General features: G+C 49.7%; 1 protein-coding gene and 1 pseudogene across 2 annotated transcripts; one reads left to right on the top strand and one right to left on the bottom strand.

Moving 5' to 3' along the window:
- The first annotated feature begins 2,456 nt into the window (after positions 1–2,456).
- Positions 2,457–9,106, top strand: LOC308433043 (PRELI domain containing protein 3B-like; annotated as a pseudogene). Its single transcript has 2 exons — positions 2,457–3,101; positions 8,846–9,106. The product of its transcript is annotated as a PRELI domain containing protein 3B-like (transcript).
- A 1,011-nt stretch (positions 9,107–10,117) lies between these two features.
- Positions 10,118–11,227, bottom strand: CDK5R2 (cyclin dependent kinase 5 regulatory subunit 2; the record flags this gene model as incomplete). Its single annotated transcript, XM_080933057.1, has 1 exon — positions 10,118–11,227. The coding sequence occupies one exon, from the start codon at positions 11,225–11,227 to the stop codon at positions 10,118–10,120; it is 1,110 nt and encodes a 369-aa protein (XP_080789183.1).
- Between the last annotated feature and the right edge of the window lie 2,216 nt (positions 11,228–13,443).

The following is a 13,443-nucleotide window of genomic DNA, read 5'->3' as shown; positions in this document are numbered from 1 at the left end:
TTAAAGGAAGTCTTTCTCAAGACCAGTTTGTGCTGCCCCGGTTCTCTTAGATGTGTGGTCTTCCACTGGAAGGTGATCAACTTACCAAAGGCTACAGTGTACTGTTAGAGTAAAATGTCTCCCCCCTTCCTACTAGCCAACAGCTGCCAGCAGCTCCAAGACTAGGAGTGGGAGTGTGTGGCATCTCCCATCTACACCATGTTATCATATGCGAGATCAATACTAAGTTCTCAGCCCCAGGGCTAGTTCTTAGCACCCAAGTCTGCCTGTAACTCTAGCTCCCTAAGACAATATGAAGCCTCTTTCACACGCACACACGTACACACGCACATACACACACTAAAAATAAATCTTCAAAAAAGACAAGATACATGATAGGTTAGAGACACTATTAAAATGACCTTGTATGCCAGAGGTGGTTGGTGGCGCACACCTTTAGTCCCAGCACTTAGGAAGCAGAGGAAGGCAGATCTCTGTGATTTGAGTCCAGCCTGGTCTATAGAGTGAGTTCCAGGACAGTCAGGGCTACACAGAGAAACCCTGTCTTGAAAAGCAACCAACAAAGAACGAAAAAGTCCCTTTTCCTTTCTTTTTTTCTTTTTTATAGACAATGGACTGTCTGCCTAGAAAGTTTTAAAAAATTAAACTAGAAAACAAAACCAACAAAATTCTAGTAAAATATAAGATCAACATTGTTAAATTTATTCTTTTCCTATAACTTTGCATGAGGAAGAAGAAGTGGGAATCAGATTTATAACAGGAGTAGAAATTATACTCCCAAATTAACAAATGACAAGCAGGAGAAAAATTCCACCATCCGCCCTCCCCAAGGCCCAGGAAAGGGCTTCGGAAACAGAAAACGGACTGTTTCTAGGTGGAAGGACCGAACGCTGTAAAATCCTTGGATCGGTCCAAATTGATCTGTGAAAATGATGAAGTTCCAACTCAACTCTCAAAGGCATGTTATAGAGCTGAGCAGGAGAAATTTTAAAGCTTTTTTACCAAAAGAATGATAAGGACCAGTGAGGTAGCTCAGTGGTGTGGCCTGAGGACTAGGGCTCTATCCCTGGGGCCCAAATGGTAGGAGGAGAGAGTGGTCTTCACAAGCTGTCTTCCATGTTTTCCATGTGTGCCCACCCCCCACTGAGATAAACACATATTAAAGGATCTATGAATATAATGCATATTAGGCAACGCTCTATCACTGACGGATGTCCACAGACAAAGCCACAGCACAAAGACACCGTTATGAAAGGTGTAGCTTGGTCCATTAGTAGTCATGTAGAACGGTGGGATACAGCAGAGCTCTGGAGTGGTTGTATGTGTGAGAAGTTAATACATGATAGCAGTCGGTCAGCATGGCACACGCCTGTAATCCCAGCATCTGGAGACTGAGGAAGGAGGCTCATGAGTTTGAGACCAGCCTGGATAACAGTAGCTAAACTCTGCTTCAGAGTAATTGCAACAACAGTGATGATGATGATGATGATGATGATGTAGCCATTATAAGACATTTACTAGGAAATAGAAGACTTTAAAGTTGGAAAAACGTGCTCTTAATTTGGGGAAAAATAGTGTATTTCAACTTCCCACCATATAAAAAAAACAAATTTCCTGGGGTTGGAGAGATGGCTCTGCAGCTTAAGAGCACTTGTTGCTCTTACAGAGGACCTGGGTTCAGTTCTCAGCATCCGCATGGTTGTTTAAACCATCTGTGACTCCAGTTTCAGGGGAGCCAGTGTCCTCCTCTGGTCTCTATTTGCACTAGGCACATATATAGTAGGCAAAAGACTTATGCAAATAAAATAAAAATTTAATAAAAGTCCCCCAAATAGATCAATTAATGAAACACATATACTATAAGGAAACCAGAAGAAAAAATTAAAGTTAAATGTAAAACTTTAATGCTCAGCCAGGTGGTGGCTTTTAATTCTTTAATGCCAGCACCAGGGAGGCAGAGGCCTATGGAACTCTGAATTCAAAGCTAGCCTGGTCTACAGAGCTATATCCAGGACAGTCAGGGCTACACAGAGAAACCCTGTGTAAAAAAAATCCTGTGGTTTGTCTCAAAACCAAAAACAAAACCATAAACCTCAGTGTTCAACTATAGCCCAAGAAGAGAGAAATCTGAGCACCATGGAGTCATCGCCACAGTTACATTCTAAAGATGTATTTAGACACAGGCTCGCTGACAATAGAAGAGAACACAAAAACTCGCTTTTTAAAGTTCATTTATTGGTTGCTCTAAGGAAGTAAATGGGACATGGATGTAGCCCACTAGTGTTTATCACACCTGGATAAAATTTGCATATCAGCTCTATTTATTTAGAGCCTATCACATCCCAGGTTCTATGCAATTTCTCTGCCTTTAGGGAAAAAAAAAAGACGGGGGTGGGGGAGGGTGGGGCCGTCGAACTTCTGTCCCTCATCATCCCTGGGATGCTGAGGGACACCGTGCAGGCGGCTGGCACCATGGAGATCTGGACTTCTGAACATGTCTTTGACCATCCATGGGAAACAGTTACCATAGCTGCAATGGAGAAATACCCAAACCCCATGAGCCCGAGCGTGGTTGGCGTTAATGTGCTGGGCAGACAAGTCGATCCCTCTGGGAAGTTGCACTGCCGCAGACTGCTCAGCACAGAGTGGGGTCTGCCGTCCATTGTGAAGACTCTTACTGACTCAGCAAGACCAAAAACATGTGTACAAGAGAATTCTGTAGTTGACCCGGTAAAGAGGACAATGGAGCACGAGTCCACCAACATCTCATTTACAAATATGGCCTCAGAAGATGAGAGGCTCACATACAAGCCACACCCTCAAGACCCGGAGAAAACTGTCCTAACCGAGGATGACCTCATCATTGGGAAAGGGGTCTCAGCAGCTACCTTGAAGGACTCAAAGCAAGCACCGTATCTTCCAATGCTAACAAAGGCCGAGAAGTCATGGAGTGGGCGATACATAAACTGAACGCTGAGACTGAAGAACTGGCAGCATCTGCAAGAGGAGGAAGCATAGGACACCAAAGGGACAAATACAAAGGCAGACAAATGACAGTGGAAACTGGTGTGCAGCTGCAGGGCCCTAGGACTCTCAAGCTGGTATCACATTATTTGTTATTTAAAAGACACAATTATTTTAGGCAGGTTTTTTTTTTTTTTTTTTAATGAGCTGGGGTAAGGCTGTGACTTTTGATCAAAACAAAAGACCCAGAACATTTAAATCAAAGGGATCATCTGAAGCTAGGATGGGAGAGGACTGGCTGGGTGAGGCTGTGTTCATGTGAACAAGGGTTTGTTTGTTGTTGTTTTAAATACTTAGAAGACTTCGGTGTTGATCTGGAGTATCTTAAAGCTCCAGGTCCTGGAACACTCCCTGGCTGCGGACCGACCAGAACAGACCGGGCTGCCCTCCTGTCCACACAGTTGCCCGCTGCTGTGAGCCAGAACCACCTGCATGAGGAGCTCACTTTACAAAGAGAAATTGTAAATTTTTAAATGACATTCATTTGTATAAAATAACCTGCTCTGCTGGAAACCAGTGTTTGGATTTGGTACTTAAATCATATTTTTGAAGTGAAAAATTAGCACTAAGGTAATATATGACTCCAGCAAAAAAAAAAAAATTAGTATTTTATTGTATTGATGGGTACTAGATTTATTTGCCAAATGTTGTGACTTAGGAAAGGCATTCCCTTCCTTGAATTAGTACCTTGTGGTTTCGAATGCTGTACTGTGGGCTGGTTATGTTAACTGAAAAAATAAAGTTATTACCTGGGTGTCCCATTACTCTTAAACAGAAAACAAACAAACAAACAAAAAAGACAGGATGTCACTGTATAGTCCTGGCTGACCTGCAGCTCACTATCTGGCCTAGAACTCACAGAGCTCCACCTGCCTCTGCCTCTGCCTCTGCCTCTGCCTCTGCCTCTGCCTCTGCCTCTGCCTCTGCCTCTGGGATGTTGGCATTAAAGGTGTGAGTCACCAAGCACAGCCTATATGCAAGTTTTTACTTTAATATTTACTACTATTATATATTAATTTCTGTTTTCTAATTGTGCAGAATACTATTACCATTTACTGTAGTCGTAGTTTTATTTTATTATTTTGTATGGATAGATGCTTTGTCTGCATGTATATCTGTGCATCACTGTGAATGCAGTGCCCCTGGAAGCCAAAAGAGGGCATCAGATACCCCCTGGGACTGGAGTTACAAGACCAATGTGAATTGCTCTGTGTGCACTGGGGATTGAGCTCCAGTCTGCATTCAACTGATGAACCATTGCTCCAGTCCCTATCAATCCATCCATCCATTTATCCATCCATTTATCCATCCATCTATTCATCCATCCATCATCCATCCATCCATCATCCATCCATCATCCATCCATCATCCATCCATCCATCCATCCATCCATCATCCATCATCCATCCATCATCCATCCATCCATCCATCCATCCATCCATCCATCCATCCATTCATCTATCTGAGACATAGTTTTGCTATGCAGCTGACATCAAATTTATAATCACCTTATCTTAGCTTCAAAGGCACAGTTGTGATGGCCACGTCCAGCTAACTTCTTTGTTTTAACTGAATAATATAAAATTCAGTAAGTGGGATAGCTCAAAGTTTACTTAGCCCTGCTTGACTACTGGTGAATATTTAAATCTAGTCCAACCTTTCTCCTTCCAGGGCATAATAAAGTAAAAAGGAAATTTAAATCCCTGTCATGTCTCCATATTTCAAGTATTTCTCTAAGTTCTCACATTACTAGATATTTTTAATTACCTCCTCATCTAAGGCTGTATAGAATATGTCATTAAATCTTTTATCAGTTTTAGATATATTTTGAGGGTAAAGAATGATCAAGAAAGCTGAGTAGTCGTGTGCCTTTAACTTAGCACTCACAAGTCAGAGGCAGGCAGATCTCTAAGCTTGAGGCCAGCCCGGTCTACAGAGTAAGTCTCAGGACAGTCAGGGCTACACAGAGAAACACTGTCTTGAACAAAATAAATGTTGAACTGTTTCCCCCTTTCTCTAAATGGCTACCCAGGTGTAAACTACTCGCAGGCTCTCCTAGTTAATGAGTTCTAAGTGGTACTTTTACCCTATGCTAGATTCCCAGGATGGCATACTTAGTTTTGGACTCTCCTTTTTTTCCCCCCTCTACAGTACTGTCCATTCATGTACCAGTATTATCCATTTTTGTAAGCCCTCTATACTGTCTTCCTCCCAGTCTTTACAGGATGTCCCTATGTAATCCAGGCTGTCCTTGAACCAGTGTGCTCCTGCCTTAGTCTCTGACATGCTGAGGTCATAGGCATGCGTGGCTGGCTTTATTCACTCTGAGGGTTTTCTTGGTGCAGTTTCTCTGGAATAGCATGTGTATGTGTTCAATTGTGTTTGAGCTAAGGTTATCACTATATTTTGCAGGCGAGTCTGATCCTGTAGGTCAGCAGTTCTCAACCTGTGGTTGAGACTCACAGCCTCACATATCAGATCTCCTGCACATTGGATGTTTACATTACAATTCGTAACAGTAGCAAAATTACAGTTATGAAGTAGCAATGAAATAATGTCATGGTTGGGGGTCACCACAACATGGAGAATGAAGGGTTGCAACATTAGGAAGAACCATTGCTGTAGGTTTAAGGAATCTTCCCACCCTCAGCCTCCCAAATAGCTCTGAGCCTCCATACTGTTTTGCCTATCCCCCCTTGGTGGAATACCATGTAGGAAGTTTATTTTGTAAAGAGACACTTATTTCTCTATTTATATAGCACATCATTATTCTTCCTGATTTTTAAGTTGTCGTGTATAAAATATACAGAGAGGGACTAATTTTAAGATCTATGGTACTAAATATTAACAACAGACAGACGACTAAGAGGCATGAAGGAACAGGGAGGATACTCTTAAGAAAAACCGATAATTGTTGTGACCAATGTCTCGATGCAGAAAGAGATCTTAAGAGCAGCTGACTACTTAAGAGACAAGGTGGGAGATGGGGTAGGGAGTTGAAAAGATGAGTCAGTGGTTGCCGGTGCATCCTGTTCTAGAGGCCACTCACAGAAGTTATGAACCACTGCATATAAGGGAAGGAAGACGACTTCTTGAAGCTGATTATATGGTACCTGCCTGTAATAGCACTCAGAAGGCAAAGACAAGACAACCAGAGAATTGCTCCAAGTTCCACACTAGCCTGGTCTACACAGAGTTCCTGACCAGCCCTGGCTACACAGTGAGATCCTGAACAGTAGGGAGAGAGAACAAAAAGGAATACATGAAGAAGGGGGTACTTTAAGGTCACATCCTTACACATAGCTTCTTTTATATTCTTGATATTCTGATAGTCTGACTCTGGTGTGGGGGCGTTGTTTTGAGAGGTTCCTTGGCAGAGACCTTCCAGAAGTACCCATTTGAATGCCTGAAGCAGAGTCCCAGTATGCAGAGGCCATAGGATATTCTTCTCCTGGATACTGCCAGATGCTCTGGTTGCTGGGCACCCTGGCTGGCAGGCAAAAGGGTTTCCATGACAACTCCCTCCCATATCTGGGAGTTTTTAACATTTCTCCTTTTCTAATAAGTACTAAGGTATTCTGGGGACAGGCAAGCATGGCTCTCGGGACAGAGTGTTCTTTGCAATGTCCAGCAAGGGGAACACAGACGGAGCGAACACATACATGCATATAATTGAATCAACCTTCAGCAGTACCAACACATTCATGTCTGCTTGGGTTAAAATACATGCCTCTGGCCATGTACTGATGAATGTATGCATTGTGCAAGGGGGTGCGTCTCTTGTCAGCCACCTATTGGCTTTTCCACAACCCTTCACTCTTACCAGCCCTGTGCTCTGGTCCTTTGCAAGGGCAAGTGCTGAGTCATGGCTACGAATGGAATTCTCTCTCCCAACCTCCATTTCCAGTTCAGCCTACTCCTGGTCCTCCTGGGCTCTCCAGAGAGTTCTAGACCCTCTTTATCAACCTTGGGTGCATTTAGCCCCAGGTTCGATCTCTGGCAGGAAAGAGAAGGCGCTTTGCTCTTTTACGTTTACATTTCTCTTTCATTTACGGTTTTTCCTTTTGGCTTCTCAGAAGAATGTTCTGGGTCCTTTTTCCTATTGCCACCCAGAGAAAACAGGACACCTATCAAATGTAACCCAGAAAGCTAATTGCTACACGCAGTCCTGTTGATCATCTTCCAGAACCCCACCCCTAACTCTAATCGGATTATAGCAGTGTGTCCTGCTTGGGATGTAACAGGGCTTGCTGACACCACTCAATGATGCCCCCCCCCACGCTTCTCATCTGAGTTCTTCAGTACCAGACCTTAGGTTCCAGGAAGCACACGAGGGCGTCTACGTGTGCATGCACACTCATGCCCTTGGGAGCAGAAAGAAGACGCTGTGTCCAGGAGTTCAGGGCAGTAGCTAGGTAGTCTCCCAAGGGCAAGATTTTTAAAAATTTCTATCTGCTTTCGAGTCTCTTCCTTGTCCCCTTTAGGCTGCTCTAACTCTGAAATTCCAATCAAGTAGCTAGTCTCACTAATTAGTTCCAAATTAGGAAAACCAGGGTGCTTTCCCCACCCAAAGGTAAGAGAGTGGAAAACTGGCCCCGCCCGCTCAGTCTGGTTACCAGAGCGACAGCCGCGGAGTGACCCAAGTGATCTTCCTTCCCTCCTCCCAAATCCAGAGAGATGACGGCACCGCGTTGACTGCGCCAAATTCCAGCCAATGGGCGGCTGCTCCCGCCTTCCCTTCCGCTAGCTTCCTCCCCCCTCCCCAACCTCCCCTCGGGAACTCGATTCACAAATCTGGACCGAGGATTTCCGCCTTCAGGCCGGGGTGCTAGGGCTCTGGGTACAGGTCAGGTGAAAGCCAAGTCCTGTCCTCTGAGGACGGCAAGAGGGAGGCGATATTCTTGGATCTCGGGCAAGACTTCTGTAACTTGTCGCCAGAATAGCTTACACCCCATTCTTAAATTATTCAGAAGATCTGTGGCCGAGTCCCCCTCTCTTGCAGCTAGTGCAAGCCCCCACCCTGCACGAATGCGCTTTTCAGCACCATGGACAGCGAGCCTTCCCTTTGCCGGCCCCTCCCGGAACTCTTTCTGGATCTTTGTGGCCACGGTGGTGACCAGGTTGACAATCACAAACGTTCTGCCTGCAGTCAGTCCTTCTTGAGCGGACGCAACACTAAATGTGCTGTTTCGCTGTGTAACTAAGAGGGCAATGGGGACTAAGCAGAGATTTGGAGCCAACTAGCTTAAGTCCTCCTTTTTTCTATTGAAAAAGGCTTTCGTTTCCCCCTTTGTTTCTGCCTGTATTTGCACTCCTCTGGTGGTCAAAGGTCAAGGTCTGAGTGTCAAGCAGAAATGGGTCTCCAAAGACTGCTCTAGGTGGGCCTGTGACCAAAGCAGCCTCACGGGGTGAGGGTGGTACTCATATCCCAACTGAGAGAGGTAAGCACGAGCTTAGTCAGGCCTGACTAGACTCCTGACTCAATCAATATATGGTGTGAAGAAGGGAAAGAAATAAAAACAGTTAACATGGCTTTCTGTCTCAAGGGACAGAAGGGGAGACTTCTGTCTCTTTACCATTTGTCCTTAAGTAGCCTGCGTATTAATAAGGAGGGAAGGCAGACAAGATGGAAGCCAGGATGGGGAGGTTGTTCAGCCTCGACCCTTGGGTTATAACACTCGACTCTAAAACGAAAGCCAGTGGGGGCAGGTAGCAGCTTACAGATCTCAGGGACCCGACTTTCCCCCTCTAGATCCCTGTTTCTCGTCCTAACCCCTAAACAGTTTCACTCCTACACCCGTTCCTTTTTCCCGCCCCCCAGGACCCAAAGAGAGGCCGGCGCAAAACCATCTGTAGGCGCTTCCAGCGCTTTATAGTTCTCTCCAGGACAGACGGACAGACAGATAGTGCGGCCTGCGCCGTCGGCCCGCATCATTGGCACCTTGGACAAGGCCCCAGGCCCAACCCAGTCAGTCCCTGGTACTCTTCCAGGAGGATTCCGGTCCCGCCCAGCTCAGCACCTCGAACAATTCCCGGCCCAGCCCCCTCCCCACCCACCCACCCTCCTGAAACAGCGAAATAAATTAAAGTGTGGGGAGGGGGAATAACAAGAAATCTAAAGATAAGGAAGAGGGCGCCCCTCCCCCAGATAAGAAGAGTTTTCTTTCTCTTTCTACCCATCCACAGAGAAGACACCACTGCTGCAAGCAGGGTAATCTACCAGGTTGGGTCTTGCCCTCAAATCTCGGTCGCCTAAATGAAGGCAGCAGCCCTTTCCCCCTCAACTCCCAGCATGCAACACGTTGGAAAAGGTGGGGAGAGGCCGTGGGGGTGAAGGAAAGGATCACCCTGATCTTTGCCTGGACACTCAGGGCTGAAGATTCCTGTCCAGTCTATCCGAATTAAAAACAAAAAAAACAAAAAACAAACAAACAAACAAAAAACCTAAGGGTCTTTTTTATCTGGGGAAAGGGGGTAGAGTCTTGGGGGTCTGTAGGGGCGGTGCAGGGTGACACAAGCAGAGAGAGGGAAGGCAGACAGTAGGAAGGGAGGTGACATGACAGGTGAAGGAAAGGGAACAGGAAGGGTTACATGGAAACATAGGTGCTGAAGAACCGGGAACAGCAAGGGGGTGGGGGAACTATCAGGCTCGGGGTACGGTAAAAAAGGGTAAAGCCCAGGGAATGCCAATGGACAGGCAAAGAGAGGGGGAGCTGCAGACAGGAAGAAAGACACAGAAAGGTGAAGGACTGGACAAAACCCAGGGTGGTGGACTTTGAGATGCCCACAGCAGGGAAGAGGGAGACCAGGGCAGAAATGGAAAGATGGAGGCGCAGACAGACGGAAAGGGTGAACAAAGTTGGGGGTGCACTTCCCGCGATCATCCCCCACGCCCACCCCACGCCCAGTAAATCCAGACACCATGGCCTCTGGCTTCCTAGCCTCCACCTTCCCCGGTGGGGCAGGGGCAGCTCCTCCTCGGCCCAGCCTGGGCGTAGAGCAGCGGTAATAGCGACGGTGACTTGATGGTCCCGGGGGTTCCGGGTGTGTGTGAGGGGCTGGGGCGGGGGGCGGGCGCGGCCCCTGGGAATTCCTAGCGGTCCAAGTTCATAGTCCAATGCTTGGCTCCGGCCGCGCAGCTGTCCCTGGCGGTCGAGGAGGAGGAGGTGGTGGATGCGCTTCCGCTCGGTGGACCCCCGGTGCTTGTCGCGGCCTCGCCCTCGTTCTTGAGGTCTTGAAAGACTTGCGTGAAGAAGTGGGGGTCGGCGTTGAGCCGCAGCATCTGCGGGCTGAGCCGCTGGATGAGGCGCAGGCAGCGCTGCCAGAAGCGCTCCTTGTCGGGCTCCACGAGGAAGGGCTTGAGTGGGTAGGAGATCTCGTTGCCCATGTAGGAGTAGGCGAGGTAGAGGCAGGTGAGGAAGGCGGCCTGCAGTTCGGCGGCCGACGCCAGCTCGTCCCCGCGCAGCGACTCGCGGCACAGCAGGTACACGAACACCAGGTTGGCGGGGGTAATGAAGGCCTGGTCTTGCCAGCCCTGCAGCAGCAGCGAGCGGTCCACGCCGCGGAACCAGCCCACCAGCTCGCCGGGGCTCAGCTCCTTGAGGCGGTAGCAGCGTCGGCACACGAAGTCGCCGAGGCAGCGGAGCAGCTCGCCGGTGGACGCCTGCACGATGACCCGCCGCGGCGAGCCTCCGGGCGCTGGCGGGGCCGCCTGCGGGGCTGGGGGTGGCGGCGGCGGCGGCTTTCCCCCGCCTGAGCCTGGTGGCGGGGCGGTCGCGTTGCCCCCCGACGGGGGCTCGCAGGTGGCAGCGGTCGTGGGCACCGTGGGCACCGGCACGGCCAGGGGCTTGGCTGCTCCGCCACCGTCGGGGGCGTCGCGGCCCTTGCGGAGAAGGTTCTCGCGGTTGCGTTGCTGGACCAAAGGGTCGGGACCGGTGGACGCTGGCTTGGGCGTCACCTTTTTGCTGCCTTTCTTCTTCTTGGCCGAGGCTGCCACTAGGCGCTTCCAGGTGAGCGCCGAGATGAGCACGGACGGCCGTTTGAGCCGGCTCTCGCCTTTGCCGCCCTTGCCTGCCGGCGGCGCGCCGTAGCCCCCCAGCGCCTCGTCCCCCGCGGGCGGCGCCTTCTTTTTCTCCTCCGGCAGCCCTCCCGGCCTCCGGCCCTTGGCCGAGGAAGCAGGGGAAAGCGACAGCACCGTGCCCATCCTGCAGAGCGGGGCCGGCGCCCGGGCCCCAGCGGGAACCGCGGGCGGCGCCGCTGCTGCTGCAGCCCCGGGGGACCCGGCGGTGGGGGGCCTAGCCCCGGCCCGGGCGCGCGGACGGGCGGGGGATAGAGCCGCTCTGCTGCGCCGCGGCGGCTGCTCTGAGCAGAAGCTGCGCCAGCTGCAGCGTCAGCCCCACCCCTTGGGCCCCTTCTTTCGCCACGCCGCGCCCCGTCTCACGCAGCCAATCCTGACCCTAGCTGCCTTTGATCGGCGGCTCTTCTACCCAATGAAATGTTGCATACTAATCTAATGTCCCTCCCTACCCATCGCCTGGAGTCTTCAGTCCTTTACCTTTACCAAAAGGGGAAAAGGGGGGAAAGGAGGAAAAGGAGAGATGGTGTGTGTGTGTGTGTGTGTGTGTGTGTGTGTGTGTGTGTGTGTGACTCTGGCTGAGCAGGGGGTTGAAGTGAGGTGAAAATGGTTCTTCCCATCGCTCCCTCCAAAGCCTAAGACCGTGGGTCTGAATGTTTTGATACACTGGGGTCCAAGCCGCAGTATAGAAGCCATGGGAACAGCCTGCCATTTGTTCACCTTTGGGTTTGTTTAGTGGGCAGTATGGCAGCGAGTGCTCTAATCGAGACACCCCAGTTGCACCTTCTGGCTTCTACCTGGACGTCCGGTTGCTACCCTCTTCATCGCCCCACCACCACCTTGGGGACGGGGTTGGGGTGGGGAGTCTACTACAGGCTCATTCCTGCTCTGTGAGAGAATGCTGTGTGAGACTTTGAGCAAATGCACCCTTTCCCCTTGGCAGAGGGAGTGTGTGTGTTTGCTTCACAGGGCAGGAGTAGGAGGCAGTTTAAAGACAACCTAATGGCTCCCTGCTTCTGGCTCTGGCCCCCTGGACAGCTCATTTTTGATTGGTCGTTCCAACAACACATTCATCCCACCCTTGCTTACATGATGGATAGCTGGACTCTAGGGGACCCTGGAAATTGAATTCGTTGATGACCCCAGTCTGGAAGAGCAAATGGGACCTTCTAGGTAGAAATCGGCACAAGAAGGTAGGCCTAACTTCCAGTCAAGATCCGGGTCCAAGTTGAGGTGAACTTTAACCTTTAAACAGCTTCCTGATGCTCAGGTCCCAGCTGTTCCCACTCCCAGATGCTAGCTGCTGGTCTGGGTGCCGCCCATTTCTCTGGATCCCTCCATTCTTGCTCCAGTCCCCATGGGCCTTGGTCCTAGACTTTGAGCCTTATCGGCAGGTTAGACAAGAACCACTTGTCCTGGACCAGTTCAGTGTGCCTTGTAGGACCCTCCTTCCAGCCCGCTGTCTGTGGCTTCCCTGCCAGGAGGAGCCTTGGTGAACCTTGGGCATTGGCAAGGGGGTCTTCGATCTCAGTCTCTCTCTCTCTCTCTCTCTCTCTCTCTCTCTCTCTCTCTCTCTCTCCATCTCTCCTCTCTTTCTCTCAATTTCTCTCCCCCCTGTCCCTCCCTCCCTTCACTCCCCCCCCTGTGTGTGTGTGTGTGTGCGCGCCACACTCAAGCTGGCTTTGAACTCACCATCCTTCCTCAGCCTCCCAGATTTTGGGATTATAGGCACCATTAGTCCCGCCTCCATTTCCACAAGACCCCAGCACAGCACTAAAAGCCACTGTTGTCAGAATCAGTGTGTGCCCACATTCCTCTGTGTGTGTGTGTGTTTCATTATAGACAGGCTGTTCCAGAATCCCCTTGGGTTTCAGCTCACAGCAACAGAGGCCCCAGCTTTTTTCTGCGGTTTCACAATCACTGCTTGCCCACCCCTCCCTGGAAGCTGAGGTATGGCTTCCTCAAATCTTCCCCTTTCATGGAAACCATGGTCTCACACACAGACATTTTAAAAGTTATCTTGCTTGTTTGTTTATTATAGGAGAGCTGCAGGTGATTGTCACAGCATGCGTAGAGGTCAGAGAACAAGGTTGAGGAGTCAGTTCTTTCCTCCTGCCATAGGGATTATGGGTGACCAAACTCATGTCCTTTCGGGCTAGGCTCTAAGTGACTACCCACTGAGCCATCTCACCAGTCCCAATGTACTCTTTCTCAGCTGGGTCACACTTGTGCCCTTGAATCTGATCGTTATTGTCTTGTGGCCTCAGCTGTTCTGTTCAACCTCTCATTCTCCCCATAACCATGGGGAAACATTCCCTCTTTGCAGCTCCTATAACTGCCCCCAC

The sequence above is a fragment of the Micromys minutus genome, assembly GCF_963924665.1.
Source record: "Micromys minutus genome assembly, chromosome: 19".
NCBI classification, from domain to species: domain Eukaryota; kingdom Metazoa; phylum Chordata; class Mammalia; order Rodentia; family Muridae; genus Micromys; species Micromys minutus.
This window is presented reverse-complemented; position numbering and strand designations above follow the sequence as displayed.